This window comes from the organism of the source record quoted next, unplaced genomic scaffold (assembly GCF_019419815.1).
Source record: "Pyrus x bretschneideri cultivar Hongxiangsu unplaced genomic scaffold, Pyrus_bretschneideri_v1 Contig5, whole genome shotgun sequence".
NCBI classification, from domain to species: Eukaryota; Viridiplantae; Streptophyta; class Magnoliopsida; order Rosales; family Rosaceae; genus Pyrus; species Pyrus x bretschneideri.
In genome coordinates this window covers 2,723,131-2,739,235 of record NW_025999787.1, presented here as the reverse complement: position 1 = coordinate 2,739,235, position 16,105 = coordinate 2,723,131, and the positions used below count along the sequence as shown (strand labels likewise).

Below are 16,105 nucleotides of genomic sequence, written 5' to 3'. Positions count from 1 at the left end.
TGTGGCCGTTGGGCTTCACACGTGGACAACATTGCTCTGATACCATGATGAAATTGGGGTTCCACCATAAAACCAATTGGTAATATGGGGAGTAGCCCAAGATCATATAATCACATAGCAAACATTGTCCCTCACCAATATGAGACAACTCTCAACAACAATCATATAAGAATCTAAAAAATCTTTTGCAACAATTAGATGTTGCATAAAACTCGTACCATAAACAAGATCTAAGATAAAAACCAATGCGGATTTTTTTAAGATTTCAAATTTTTAGATTTTGACAGAGTTCTTCCAATCTAATGTACCAATATATTTTCTCAAAAAAAAATGTACCAGTATCAAAATGTTCTGCAAGGATGCTGCTAATAGATTGCAACCACTCTTATCGTTTTTAGGTTCGGTATTAGACTACACTTTATTTTCAATTGCAATTCTTTCGTCTGTCAATTTTCATAGTAACAACATCAACAGTACAAAGTTGTTCATCAAATCTCACATTATCAAGTTCATGTAAAATCTATTCTTTCGTCAATATGAAATTTATCTCAATGCATTCTCACATAAGAAAAGGCCAAAGAATAATCTTATCTTTGATTTGTTGTCTTTCTTTCATTATTGTTCTCATCTTTATCATATTCCACGTGAAATTGGTTGTATATGTGATATATGTAGAGCCTTCTCGGACACATCTAATAGATTCTTTGCTTCTAACATCATGCATACATTTGATTTTCTCCTCTCGAGTAGGAGCATCTTCAAAGGGTCTTGGCAATTGGACATGCTGCTCTCTAAAATAGAGCTTAATTATAAATTTGGGTTTTTATTACAAATGAATTGACTCACCCATTAAGATGGTTCTTGAAATTGAAAATCTATCAATGTAGTCCTTGAAAATGAGTGTCGCAAATGAATGTGGTCATTCCGTCACAATTCCATCAAAATTTTGTTATGTGCTGACATGACACATAACTGAGTCCTACAAATCTAATTAAATATTAATATATAAATTAAAATTATTTAAATAATGAAACATATTTTTATTTTTGTATAATTAATATTTTATTTCAACTGTAATTGGTATGAGTTTGCAATTTACCCACAGTTGAGTTTGGTCTCTCTTTCCTCTCTCCCTCCTTACTTCGTCTTCCCCAGACCTCTTTTCCCATTTTGTGCCCCCAGAATTCCCTCTAACATTTTTTTTCATGTGCAATTGCCCAGACCCTTTCGAAGATGCTCCTACTCAAAAGAAGAAAATCGAACCAGTATGCATGTTGGTAGAAGCAAAGAATCTATTAAATGTGTACGAGAAGGTTGTACATATATCACATCTATTACTAATTTCACGTAGAATATGATAAAAAAAAGATGAGAACAAAAAAAAAAAAAAAGACAATAAATCAAAGGTGAAATTATACTTTGGCCTTTTCTTTTGTGAGAATGTGTTGAGAATAAATCTCATATTAATGGAAGAATAGATCTTGGATGGACTTATAAGTAAGTTGAGGTACTCATCATATTACCAATTTTTATAGTGTTACCTTAACTTTCTCTATAATGAGATTCTTTACTTGTCTTGGCAGTTGTTCAAATTTCACATCTCACGTCAGAATAAAATTCTTCCCCGTTTCTATAAACTTCTCTCCACTTCTCTCATTTGATTTCATTTTCTTTTCAACTTCCAAATCCTGTAACCATTCTAGGTACTTATATTTGTCAAATTTGTTTATATTTTGGATCGATTGTTCTTGCTTGCCAGATCGGTAATTCGGTTTGTATTCCTTCTTGGAACTTGTTGCCTCCCATTTGGTTACCCTTTGGTTGAAGATCAAGTTATAAGGTGAGTTGAATTAATCGAATTATAAACACACACAGAATAAAATGCATTATTTTATTTATTTGTTTATTAGAATAAGATGAGTTGAAATTTATTAGTTTATTTTATTTATTAGTGGGCTTTATTTTCACTTAGAAAAGTGCTCACATGACCTATTAACGTTGAAACTGAATGATAAGTGCTTCTTTCAATTGCAATTAAGGATGTCATCTGACTAATCTATGTGCATACAATCCATGCAGGAGAATAGGCCCTCCTCAAGTGTTGTTAGACAAACTGACTTTGTTTCATTTTGTTATTCTCACTTCTTCTTTTTTTTTTTTTTTTTCCCACATATGCTTGATTGACATAAAATCTTATTAAATAAACAGGTAGATTGAACATGGCAGCTATAGTTATTCCTACAGTTCTTAATCATGAGAACTATCGCAAATGGAGTTCTCGGATTAAGACCTACTTGTTGGCCGAAGATCTTTGGGACATCGTCGAAGGCACCGATAAACTTCCTGAAGAAGAAGACGCTGAAGCTGAACGTGAGGCTTGGAAGAAGAAGAATGTCAAGGCCTTATATGCAATCCAAAGTTCTTGCGGGGATGTTATTTACGAAAGAATCGAGTACAAAACCAATGCCAAAGAAGCATGGGATGCTTTGTATGATTTTTTGAACCCAAGATATACACCATATATAAGCGATACAGGTACGTAGTATATACATGAAAAGGTAAAGGAAAAAAGAGGAGCTAATAAACATATATATGGCAATATGGTTGTACCTGGTAGGTGATCTATGATCTGATCTGATCTGATTTGATGAGAAATATTTTGTACTATTCATAATTAAGATACACATGAATTGGAAACGTAGAAAATGAAAAGACAAATTAAGAATCGAATGGTACCATTTGAACATCAAGATTTCCATTTTCAGATGAGAGATCACTTGTTGAAGCGTATCCAACCCGGATTGATGGTGATGCTAGGCCAACCCCAAATGATCGTCATGCTGCAATGGAAGAAGGGCTCAATGCAGCACATGGTGAGATCAGCAATGCCGACGATATTGATGCAACTTTCATCAAATACGTCAAGTCTAAAGATTGGGATAATGTGATCAAGTTGCTTCGCGAACATCGCCGGCTAGGAGGACTTTCAGTTTACACGGATATGGGAATTGAAGGCAAAGGTGGTACAGCACTTCACCACGCGATCAGCCCGTTTCCGCACATGGCCGTCAACGCGCGCATTGTTGAACAGTTGGTGGAGTTGATGGCAAAGGAAGACTTGGAAAAGCAAGACGGTTTTGGTCAGACAGCTTTTTTCCGCTTAATGAGTTATCATCCAGAAAGGGTTGAATTAGCTAAATGCATGCTTGAAAAGAACGACAAGTTACTTACTATTTTGTGTCGTTATGAGGGCAAGAGACCTCTGGTTGTCCTGGCAGAGACAATGGAAAATGCGGAAGGAATGGCTCGCTATCTTTACTCCGTCACTCCACATGAAACATTAAGAGTTACTGATGGCGCTCAACTTATTTCTCTTGGTTTTAAGCTCAACAGATTTGGTACAATTATTCTCGGCATACTTGCAATGTCAATCTTTTCCCGTCTGTTTTCTTTTGTTACAAGTTTTTTTGTACACACTTACAATGTTTTTTTTGACACACACATATGTGTGTGTAGATATTTCGTGGGATTTGATTCAACGTTACCCACAATTGGCCATGGCTAAAGACTACAACGAGAATTTCCCCTTAGTAACATTGGCAAGTAACCGTCATGCATTCTTAAGTGGGTGCCGGCTCAACTTTTGGGAAAATTTGATCTATTGCGGTTAGTGCACACTATTACTTTTTATTTTCTCCTCATATTTATGTGAAATTGCTCCAATGACTAGGACTACACATCATCACTTTTTTACTTTCATTGCAGGTTACAAATTGTTATAAATATGTAAATGCATATAATCTCTTAATTATAGGATTAAGAGTTGAACGAAATCTTTAATTGTAGGATTTGAACCAATCCTTAATAACTTAAATTCTCGTATATAAAATATAACTTAAATTCTCCTATCTAAAATATGATATCTCTGTCTTCTTCTTCTATAATTCCCTCGCTTGAACACCGTTTGCTAGCTCGTTCAAACTTTTATTTTTTGTATACATAATTAACTTAAAAATCTTGATTCACAAGAATATTTCGTGGAACTAATGATTGGGCTTGTGTTCTTATCTTGATAGGTATACGCATAACACCTCTTCCTTCCATTAATGATAATCGTGTTGATGTTCAAAAACCTGAAAGTGGCCAGAGTGATCAAAGGCATCTGTCAAACAAAAAGGAGAATCAGATGCCTCTCTCAGACCAAAAAGAGAATCAAAGGCATCTTAGTTCCTCAGGTATTTTATATGTTTGCAATGCAATATGTTTTTGTTAATGCCATGGTAAATTGTTCCATAATTCTTCGATCATTCCATATTTTCTACTTAGGGTTATAAATAAACCGAGCCATATTACACTCTTCAAGCTTGGTTTATTTAACGTTTTTGGAGCTCAAGTTAGCCTTGACTTGCTTATGATACATGCCGAGATAGACTGAGCTTAAAAAACTCATGCTTGATAGCAATTAATTTCGATTCATTTACTAGTCTCAGTTGCTTCTATCTTGTAATAAAAATTCACAGATTGGCAGCACATTAAGAAATAAATATAAAACACAATTACTATAACACAAAATTTTCAATCATATCAAATAGTCATATAAACGTCTTTTTCTTTTTTGAATAATTGGAAACCAGTGGGAGGCCAAGGCATCATGCATGCGGTTTCTTTTGAAACCAAAAGGATGACGGGACAAGATATCAATCTTCATTTCAAAATGAGTGAAACTGAAAGTCAATCTAATTTAGGAAAAAAAAAAAAGTAAGCATAAATCTCAAAAGTAAAATCTCAAACATGATAATCCTATGTGATTGGTTTAGTGGAAAGCTAAAAAAGATTTGAAACACCTAACCTGAGTTTAAACTCACATGGATGCACTTTTTCGAGTCATCGGCTCTAATTTAATATATCATTTAACTCGGGAGCTAAAATTACACTAGCATCTCATGTGGTACCCGGACTGCATGGAAAGGGGAATTAGAATCCCATCAATGTGTGGTAGGATGACTCTTATATTAAAAAATATCAAAAATAAATAAATAAATTCTCCAACATGATCATTCATTGTAGACAAACTTCTTGAATGGAACCTAGTTCAAGTTGTCTCGTGAAAAAATGAGTTGCTATGAGCCAAAAATACCAACATTCAAGTCGAATTGTTTCTTATCCAATCGATCATAAACATAGTTCTTTATTTTATTTTTTTCATGAGCCGAACTTTGACAAGTCGAATATGAGCCAAATCCAATACAATCTGAAGTTGTTTCGAGCCGATATATATTCATATTCCTATTGATGCAAATATTCACATCTTTATTCCATTGTTTATATGAATTATACATTCTCATATGCGTTCCGTTGTTGACAACCCTATTTTATATTGCTTTTCTAACGTATATAGTAGATTGTAGTTACTAGATATAATGAGTGAGTAATCTGACAAATAAGAGAATTGAGTAATATTATATTTATTATATTTTTCGTATAATATTTGTACTTTTTTTGTAATAGAGGTATATGGTCTACTAACACAAGAAAATTATTAAAAAAATAATACAAATCAGATATGAAAGATGCAATAAAAGTAACATTTTTGTAAGATAACAGAAGGAAACCAACATAGTACGAAGTAGGACCCATTTATTGTAAATGAAAATGTTTTTTATTTTTGACCATCAAATTTGACTTGTAATGCAGGAGTGAGTTTATTCCGAGGACTAGTCATGAATCTCCAAAAACTTTTGGGTAGGCCACGTACAGATTCATATAATCAATCATATCGTTAATTGACTTTGTGATGATTGTTTTATTAATTTTCAATATTATTTTTTAATGATTATAACTTTAAATTTGTTTTATTGAATGAACATAGGAATCAATCGCATATATGAGATGAAATTGATACATGAGCGAGTCAAGCAGTTTTTACCTCTCATGTGTAAAGCAAGTGGATACTATATCCCAACAGTAGCTTTGTGCGTGGCAGCAGAACGAGGACATGTGGAGTATATTATTCATTTCCTTAAACAAGCATCATCTCGCAGCATTACAAACGAAAAGGGCCAGAACGTGTTTCAGATTGCCGCTGAACGTCGTCACCATAAAGTTTACAATCTTATATATGCCCTTGATGAGTTACTCAAAGAAGATCCATATCAAACACGAATACAAGAGAGAATGGGGTGGACAGATAAATTTGGCAATAATATGTTACATACAGTAGCAAGAATTACCTCAGCGTCACAGATTTATCACATTCGAGGTGCAGCCCTGCAAATGCAAAGAGAACTACAATGGTTCAAGGTGACTTTTGATCTATCTATATATGCTTAATATTATGCCTATGTGTCGTTTATATATATATATATATATATATATATATATATATTGTTTTTCCATTGAGAACTACCTACTATACTATCGTTTTATGTAGCTTAAGTAATGATTTTGGGTTATGTGGTGTTTCAAACGACAAATGTTGAAGGATTTATATGAGAAGATAAGGATTTCATAGTCACAACTCTGAAAATATTTGTCGTCAAAAAATGCAGGAGGTGGAGAGCATTGCAGATCCCAAGGATTGTGAATCTGTAAACGTAGATAATAAAACACCACGACAAGTATTTACAGATAGTCACAATGAAATGGGTAAAGAGGCAGAAAAGTCAATGAAGGAAACAGCAACTTCTTGTACAGTTGTAGGTGCTCTCATTGTCACCATCATGTTTGCTGCTGCAATCACAGTTCCTGGTGGAAATAATGGAAATACGGGTCTTCCTGTGTTCTTAAGTGAAAGGGTATTCACAATATTTATAGTTTCAGATGCAATCTCACTCTTTTCTTCTACAACTTCAGTTATCATGTTTCTGGGGATTCTCACGTCACGCTATTCTGAAGATGATTTCCGCAAATCTTTGCCCACAAAAATGATAATAGGCCTTTTCACCCTCTTTTTATCTATCGCCACCATGATGATTGTCTTTTCTTGTGCCCTTTACATTATGCTTGAAGGGAAATCATCGATTGTTATTCCAAGCATTTTGCTTGCCAGTGTTCCAGTTACCTCGTTCATATGGCTGCAATTTCCATTTCTTGTTGAGTTAGTTATTTCCACGTATGGACCGGGGATATTTGATAGGAACCAAAAAAAAATTGTTTTGAATTCCTATGTTATCTTTAGTTAGGTTTGTATTTGTGTTAAAAGTACGAAACTCACATTTATGTTGTCTATATGTTAAGCTTAAAAATTTGTCATACATTAAGAAACTTGTAAAAAGGAGCCAATATATGCGGCTTTCTATTTAGCCAATGATGCGTGTGCATTTTCTATGTTCAATAATTTATGTTCTTCCATCCTAAAAGAAAATTCCAACTTCAATTTAAACTTATGAGTTTTTTTTTTTTTTTTTTTTTTTGATCTAGGTACCCTTGTTAATACTGTAGAAGAGAGAAAAAGAAAGGGGATTTTAAGAGAAAAATGTTATATTTCGTTATTTGATTACAAAAATGCAATTAGAATTTAGAGCATCGCTATATATCGGAAGCTGTTGCTTTTACTGATTACTATCAATACAATGCACAGCGCACTACACACTGACAACAAACACTTAGCATGCTCTAAAAAATTTCTCACAAGTTTGGACTTTGAGAACATGAGAAACCTTTTCGAAAATGCTATCAACGTTAACAATGATGAATTATAAGACATTATCTTATGACATATAGTGTATCAATTCGTATTTTGGATACACTAAAAATTTTCTCTCACAAGAATCACAATGGGCCAAGATACATGCATTAACCACTGTCCATATATAAATTGATCACCTAGAAAGACAATTAAAATTCCTTGGTAGAACTCTCTACCAACTTCCAATTTCAAGGAGTATGATTTTTTCCCCTCTAGGTGTCTTTCTATTTGAATGATTACAATTAAATCACGTTAACACTTTGTGTTGACTTCTTTATAGAGAAAAATAAAAAGAGGAAAGTGAGAGTGGAGGAGAAAGAATTCTACTCTCAATTCCAATGCCTGCTCTAAGCACTCAACCATCACATTCACCAATGCATGTAAACAACACATGCATTCACCTTATAGAGAAATTTTTCAACTCAGAACATGGATCAATATACCACGTGTTATAATATAAGTGAAGAGACACTTAAAAAAAAATCTCTCCGCTACTTGTATCATGCTGTGTTTTGAAAACACTAAAAAATCTCTTGAATTATACCTCCACTAACAAAAAGACAACCAATTTATGTGGTTGTTAAAGAAATGTTGAGAGCATGGGATACATTGTCTTCTTCTTCAATCATAAATCCTTTTTACAAAAATTCGTCCAACTCCTTTTAGAAGTCGAATTTGAATCAAGCTGAATATTTTTTTTTTCTTTTTTGTTCGAAATTAGTCTGAACTCAATTATTTTATCCAAGTAAATATGACTAAAAAACTTTTCTCACTTTGTATATTTCTATTTTCACGTGTGAACGGTTGAGATTTAATTATTAACTCCTTTTTAGTTAAATCTCAACTATCATTCATTCGAAAGAAAAATGTGGGAATGAGAATTTTCAGCGTGCAAAATGTACATAAACGGGAGGGTGTAATTGATGGGCGACCACGTGCCGTAACGCAAACCCTCACGTGAACCCAATTTCACATAAACACGTCCGACTGTCCAAACGAACTCTCTAGAAGAACAGAATTGAAAACTACGATGTCTAATCTCCCCTTCCCTCAATATTTATAGACGTACCCGCCTCCTCCGGCCACCGTCTCAAGCTTCCTCCCTTCCCTATTGATTCGCAAAAACCGAAGACACTCATGGCGGAGCATTTGGCTTCGATATTCGGGACGGAGAAGGACCGAGTGAACTGCCCTTTCTACTTCAAAATTGGGGCGTGTAGGCACGGGGACCGCTGCTCCAGACTCCACACCAAGCCCAGCGTCAGCCCCACGATCTTGCTCTCCAACATGTACCAGCGGCCCGATATGATCACCCCCGGCGTCGACGCCCAGGGCCAGCCCATCGACCCCCGCCAGATGCAGCGGCACTTCGAGGTTTCCCTCGCCCTTCTTCTTCTTCGTGTCGAAAATCGGAAACCCTTTTGCCGTACTTGCTTTAATTTGATGTTGGTTTATGCTGTACGAATCATGATTCAACAGAAACCGCTTTGATTTTGTGTTGTTTTTATTGGTAGGGTTGTTTGATTTATCATGGATTTATATGTTGTTTCTGTGGATTAGGGTTTATTGTTATGTGGATTCCCCGTTTGTGAAATTTTCAGAATTGGTGTGATTAAAAAGTCCATCTTTAATATTTTATCATCTTTAAACATTTAGGGATTAATTTAAACTGTGAATTGTTAATTATATGATCTTAAACCGCCGAATGCTTGCTTTATACGAAGGCTTTGAAATAGTTGAAAACCTTATGAGAGTGTTTGTGCAAATCCTTTTGTATTCTGTATAGCTTATAAGAGTGTATGGGACTTTGCAGGAGTTTTATGAGGATCTATTTCTGGAGTTGAGCAAGTATGGCGACATTGAAAGTCTGAATGTCTGCGACAACCTAGCCGACCACATGGTATGTTATATTCAACAGAGAGTTAAGCTCTTGTTCGGTTTTCCTTGTTTATGTTTTTCGTTCAAAAGAAAGATTATTGATATTTGATTCGACTGGGAAATTTATTCATTTGGGCAGGTGGGCAATGTGTATGTTCAGTTTAGGGAGGAAGAACATGCTGCAAATGCGCTTCGGAACCTGAGTGGAAGATTTTATGCTGGTTAGTTTTTCTCTGTATCTTTCATCTTTAGAATTTGGTCTCAACTCTCAAGGTTTCTACTGGTTATCCTTTGTATTCTACGTAGGCCTACAATTTATTATATGCTGAACTTCTGGCCCTTGGTAAATCACTTGCAGGTCGTCCTATCATTGTTGACTATTCACCAGTGACAGACTTCCGTGAAGCCACCTGCAGGCAATACGAGGAGAATACATGCAACCGTGGTGGATACTGCAATTTTATGCACCTGAAAAGGATTGGCAGGTAAGTTTTCTTGTTATTTTTTTTTAATTGCAGAATGTACTGATAAGCTAATATTATTTTTACTTTGTTAAAATGTCAGGGAATTGAGGCGTGAATTATTTGGGAGCTATAAGAGAAGGCATAGTCGCAGTCGAAGCAGGAGTCGCAGCCCTTACCGGCATCGTAGCTATGAAGAGCGCTCTCATGGTAGCCGGGGTCATAGCAGAAGGTATGATGATGAGGATCGCTATCCTGAAAGCTGGAGCCGGAGGAACAAGACTGTAAGCCCCGGTCGAAGGAAAGGACGCAGTAGAAGTAAAAGCCCTGGAAGAAGAAGAAACCACAGTCCGATTAGAGAAGGAAGTGAAGAGAGACGGGCAAAGATTGAGCAGTGGAACAGGGAAAGAGAACAGGATGAAAATTCTAGTAAGGTCAACACTGACCGAAGTAACACTAATGGGCATGAACAAATGGAACAACAGTACAATGGCCATGAGGAACGGCAACAATAGCAGCTTCCAGATAAATGAGGGTATGACTACCGAGATTATACGGCTGTATTCTGGTTTTTGCACACGTACACACACACACACACACACACACACACACTCTCTCTCTCTCTCACCCCCACACCCACACACTCGTCAATATATATTATACATGCTCAATCACGAAAGAAATTTATGTTTCAACAAGAAGCATACGTTCAATAAATATAGCTTACAGCACATTTTCCACTTTGCAGGTGGTGTGCAGGTTCATTCTGTGGTATGGAATTGAATTAACTTTGCATTTTTTATCATTCATATTGTGTGACTCTGTGCTCTCTGCATGATATGCCTCAATACATTCCTCCCTACTGCCCTAGATCTCTATTCTTAGATTGAACCATTCACTTCAAACAGTGTTCCTTCATCAGTTTGTCCTTTGTAGAAAACTTATTACGATTCCGTCATCTGTGACAACTACAAAGTGACGCAAGGGAAAGAAATAGAGGATAGGGAGAAGTCAAGAGTTAGGAGACCAATTAGGGTAAACCCTAGTTAAGCATTCCTAACAATACTACATTTATGTTTGGATGAAGAAATTTAAGATTACTAAAGAATTTTAAAATGACTGAAATTGAAATGACAGGATTTTATTTTCTAGAATTTGTAAATTTTCTTGTTTGGTTATCCTAAAAGAACAATGGAATTGAATACGGAATTTGTTATTTTTAAACTCTCAATCATAGAAATTGGGAAATGACACTTGTTTACATGGAATTTAAACTAGGGAATTGAATGTCCCAAATTCCAAGTTTTTTTTTTTCTTTCTTTCCACATAGAAATTCTAAATTTCTATATTTATGAATCCAAACAAGAAAATTGGTGCATGTCAATTTATAAATTCTGATTTTTATCCAAATTCCAAGTTTATTTTCCTCATCCAAATATAGTGTTAGTCTTCAAATAGGAAATTCTTTAGAGGCTTGATTATTTGAAGCACAAATAATCAAAAGTTTATCACAAAAAGTAAATTAGATTTGGGAATCTGTAAAGAAAACAATATAACGTTTAGTTCGTAGTAGTATAATATTCTAGCGTAGCCATCCCCCTCAGCTAAGAATTTCTGTTTGGGAAGTAGGGGCGGATCGCAGTCACTCTTGCATCTCTATATGAATAGGCCCCGTATATCTTTCTTGTTCAATTAAGACGGAAAAAGGTTTTATTTTGTTCTTATTTATGTTCATGAAAGCATTCCCTAGTTGATGTGTTGCAAACGTGTGAAACTTGTTTGCTTGTTTTGCATGCATCACAATTTCAGTCAGGATCTGAGACTACCACAAATCAAGAGTAGTGAATGATCGAATATCATGGTTCAGTCTTGGGTTTTGTTTCCTTCTCTCTTTGTAGCTTAATATCTTTTTTCTGTTTCAATTTACGGGAAAAAAAAAGTCGAGATCTTACATTCTTTACAAGTTTTGCAGGTTCAGGTTTCCCTGCTTCTATGGTGCGTACCTTTTTCTTTTCATTGCAGCTTACCATGGAATTTGTGTACAGGTTTGCTGGTGCAGTGTTTCAGGATTCAGGCGAATGTAGTGGTTATTCGACGTTTGAGGTTTCATTTCGGGAGTACGAAAGTATCTTTGAATTCCATGGCTCGAACAACTGTTGTAGGTTGTTTACAGTTTGGTAGTTGTAGTAGTCTAATTATGGTGCTGCTTGAGTGTGGCAACCAAATTCTCTTATGTTGTTGAACGAGTTGGTTGACATATTTGAGATTTCAAGGATTATTATTTGATGTTTTTAGTTGGAACGATCATATTAAGTAATTCGGTTACTGTTTTTATTTATTTGTATATAATTATTTTGGTGAATTTTAAAGCATCAAGTTTTCTTCTTTATAGCATTTTCCTTTGTTAAAATGCTCATGTTTACAAAATTTTAGACACAGGTAATTGGATTATAGTGCGATTAAAATCAAATTAGACTCTGAGATTCATGAGGAATATCCAATACAAGAGACTAAAACATAGGTCCAATTCAAGATATTAACTATAAATAACAAGCCGCGTATTTCAAAAACCTCGAGGACAACCACTACGCCCAAAACATTTCACACATCACCCTCTCTACTCTGAATTATCAAAATAATTAACATATCATAGGCGTGCAACGCTTCCGCACGTCCCTCTGATTCTACTTAGCGCCGTGCTTGGCCTTGTTGTGAGACGAAAGAGCGCCATCAGAGTTAAATGACCTGCAACAAGCAACACAATACATAAAAACCAGCAGCAAAATACAGTCCAACGCCAATAGTAGCGAAAATAAACTGTTATAGCCTTCACATACTTGCTGCATGTTTTGCAAGAGTGATCGCCGCCAGCAGAATTGGGTGTTTGTGGAGTCTTTCCGCCCTTCTTTGCAGGGTGTGGTGTTGCAGTGTGGGCACCCTTCTTTCCATCTGTAACAGATGCAACAACTTTAACAAGTCCATAAAACCAAGCACCAACTAAAACAAGGGAAATTATCTTGCTTCTTGTTTTCTGAATCGAACTAGAAATTTATATTGCATGTTGTGCAGTTTCCTGAATCGTTATGCATTTACATCACATGTCGTCCATAAAACATGCAAGAAACATTCCCAATACGACCACTAACGCTAGAAAACAGAAAGAATCATTGCAGTGATATTACACTAAAAATGCTTCTTTGTGTGTGAGAAAAAGGAAAAGTACCAGTCTTCTGTGGAGTAACTTGCTTTGCCTTCTTAGCAGAGACAGGAGTTTTTGGGGCAGACTCATTGGGCCTTTTCTTGGAGTCCTGCATAAATAATCAAATTATGAACAATTAGAACTCACAGAAAAAATAAAAGTTTAAAAACTAAAAGCGAAAAACACACTAACAAGAACCATATGAATTCATTTGATTACCTTCTTAGGCGTTGGGGTGTCCTCTTCTTTCTCACTGTCCTCATCATCTTCATCACTACTATCAGCTCCAAGCATGTCCTACAATACGAAACGCAAATTTTGAAAGTGATTACTAGATACAAGCTAGAAACTGGTAATCTAAAAGCTAAATCCAATGTTAACATTTGACCCAAGAACCTCCAACAACAAACAAGTTGAAACACAACCCACGAACAAATCTTCAGGACCAAAGAGGAAAAAAATAAAACTCAAACTAATTTTAGACATTGGTTAAAACCAGAACATGTGAAATTAGTTAACTTGTGTGCAAATAGTTCATAATCTGTAGTTTTTTGGTACAATTCATAACACTTTTCATAGCTATATTCTTATGAAACCCCTTTGGTTACCTCATCAGAACTTTCATCATCATCATCAGAATCATCTTCATCTGAGTCATCAGAATCATCCTCATCCTTAATTGGCTCTTCAATCTTAACCTTCTGCTTTCCAGAAGATTCTGGTTTGACAGCTTTAGTCTTGGGTGGAGCTGGCTTTGCTTCAACAATGTTACCTGTGCACAATCGAAAAACTGGTTAGAATGAACTGAACTTTCCCACACATTCCCGCGCAACAAAATAAAAAAGAGAAGTCCAAGTGCAGCATTTACCATTGCCAGTAAAATTCAGTGGGAGATCCTCTTCTGATTCACTATCAAAATCTACAAGGAAAATTGTAACCACATCAGCTGACATTGAATAATACATTAACGATAAACACAAAACAGAGAAGTAAAATATAATAGAACTTACCAGATTGGTCCTCGTCGGATTCAGTGGCAGCAGAAACAGCAAGTAGTCAAGGAACACATGGAGAGACCAAATATTGCAACATTCATCAACACTAAATTACAAAATCAGCATTAATAGTTCCATGCAATACAAAACCCCAGTTCATGAAAACTTGTTTTCCCCCAATGATAACTAGCATGGAGGAAAAAACATAATAATGAACTCATACAATTTTGATCCCCAAAAGCAATAGATAGAACTGCTGCATGTTTTGCATGCATTTCTACAAAAGACAACTGAACAAAAACTTCATAAAACTACAGTAAACTAAATTTTGAGAACACAATGTAAAACCAGAGAGTACTATAAGCCAATTAACATGTTCCCAAATTTAAGGTGCTCACCCAACCCAATCCAACGATACTACACCCGCTGATGAAAAGAAATATTCAACAACCCAATTAAAGGTCATCCAAAGAAAGTACCAACCAGCTGAAAAAAATAGCATTAGGAAACAACTGACTGAGAACCGCTTTTAACATGAGACTCCACCTTATCATAACAAGATTAAGGCATTAAGAAAGAAAGTTTAAATATCATGCTCCAACAATCAATTTAGCATAAACACAAACAATTGAAAGGATATTTTGCAATGTAAGTTTTATAACCACAAAAGTGGACACTCCCGCTTTTCAAGTTGTGAGAGAGCTCGAATTCTTTGTCAAAGACCAAGTCAAAGGGAATCTGAGGCATTTTATCAGATGAGAGATTTGCCAAAACAAGCTTCTGGTCTCCGACCTTGACATGGATAACACACTGATCACCTCCCTTCTTTAACTCGCCCAGAGTTGCCTAGCGAACAAGAAACTATTAAGAAACTTGCGAACGCATGCCATGTACAGTGATTCAAAACAAAAATTAGTGGACAAATCAATTAACCTGTGACAAGTGGATAACATAGCTTTCCGCTGGCACTACCTTTAGAGGCTCTCCAGCCTTAACTTCAACACCTAAACCAACGAAAACGGAATCGTTATTCAGAGTACAACAATAATTAATAGCATAACATCTGCAAAGACAAAATATCCAGGTACATTTCATTACATAACCACAAAAAGCACATTAATCACCACTGTCCTTTTAAATCCACATTTTCTACAAAAACCCGAATAGGAAACGATGCAGGATACCATTTTAAGAGACCGTAAACCCGAAACGCTCATGGAAATCGTCAAGTCAAATAATTACACCGATTTCTGAACACAAGAATTTTAGCAATCACAACAATCTCAATCGCAGAATCACATTCATAAAAGTTATCGGTAACGGAATGCAGAGCAAAATAAAAACACAACCCGTAAGCCAAAAATTTTCAAACTATCGAACACAGAAAGCAAGTTTTCTCAGAGCAGACGAGCAGAGCACACAAATCATAACAGTAGGAAACCCTAGACAATGAATTCATGCGAGCGAGACGAAGAATAGAAAGAGATATAGATAGAGACGAATTACCCCAAAACTCCATTGAAGAACTGTGAGAAAGTGAGAGAGAAGGGGGGCTAGGGTTTTTGAGAGTGCGCGACTGAAGAGGCGGAAGATGGAGGGTTTAAGGGGCGTTTTATAAGCGAATTGCCGCCAGGTTTCGTGCTAGGGTTTTTGAAGACTTCCTTGTCAATCGCAGTGTGGGGATGGGCCTGGGCTTTAGTGGCCCAGATCAGAACGAATGATTTCAAAGAAAACTTCCCGTTGGACGTATTTCTTTCTTGTTGAATAAATAAACCTAATCAAGGTTACAATTAAATAAGATCTAATTACCGACTTGCCAGATTTTAAAAGATGTTATGTGCCTCTGATAGGATATTAATCCGAATTATAATACAAAGGAGATAGA

At 35.7% G+C, this 16,105-nt stretch overlaps 3 protein-coding genes across 5 annotated transcripts; 2 read left to right on the top strand and 1 right to left on the bottom strand.

The window, feature by feature from the left end:
* The first annotated feature begins 1,440 nt into the window (after positions 1-1,440).
* LOC103940872 lies at positions 1,441-7,366 on the top strand. Its single transcript, XM_009351056.3, has 8 exons — positions 1,441-1,840; positions 2,209-2,535; positions 2,766-3,398; positions 3,517-3,666; positions 4,077-4,235; positions 5,695-5,742; positions 5,870-6,300; positions 6,549-7,366. Exons 2-8 carry the CDS (start codon positions 2,220-2,222, stop codon positions 7,179-7,181), a joined length of 2,370 nt encoding a protein of 789 aa, XP_009349331.3. The 5' UTR covers positions 1,441-1,840; positions 2,209-2,219; the 3' UTR covers positions 7,182-7,366.
* Positions 7,367-8,824: 1,458 nt separating this feature from the next.
* LOC103954751 (splicing factor U2af small subunit B-like) lies at positions 8,825-12,360 on the top strand. 3 transcript variants are annotated; one of them, XM_048569063.1, is made up of 7 exons: positions 8,825-9,061; positions 9,501-9,587; positions 9,705-9,786; positions 9,924-10,050; positions 10,130-10,561; positions 10,775-10,797; positions 12,072-12,360. In XM_048569063.1, exons 1-5 carry the CDS (start codon positions 8,825-8,827, stop codon positions 10,539-10,541), a joined length of 945 nt encoding a protein of 314 aa, XP_048425020.1. In that variant the 3' UTR covers positions 10,542-10,561; positions 10,775-10,797; positions 12,072-12,360. The 3 variants fall into 3 exon arrangements, with proteins under 3 accessions (XP_048425020.1, XP_048425021.1, XP_048425023.1); XM_048569064.1 differs by having other exon boundaries at positions 11,836-12,360; XM_048569066.1 differs by lacking the exon at positions 10,775-10,797.
* Positions 12,361-12,485: 125 nt separating this feature from the next.
* LOC103954750 (histone deacetylase HDT1) lies at positions 12,486-15,861 on the bottom strand. The gene is made up of 10 exons (XM_009366570.2): positions 15,727-15,861; positions 15,154-15,224; positions 14,861-15,066; positions 14,236-14,258; positions 14,094-14,144; positions 13,834-13,997; positions 13,445-13,522; positions 13,250-13,334; positions 12,864-12,975; positions 12,486-12,771 (listed from the first exon to the last, which is right to left on the bottom strand). Exons 1-10 carry the CDS (start codon positions 15,737-15,739, stop codon positions 12,711-12,713), a joined length of 864 nt encoding a protein of 287 aa, XP_009364845.2. The 5' UTR covers positions 15,740-15,861; the 3' UTR covers positions 12,486-12,710.
* Between the last annotated feature and the right edge of the window lie 244 nt (positions 15,862-16,105).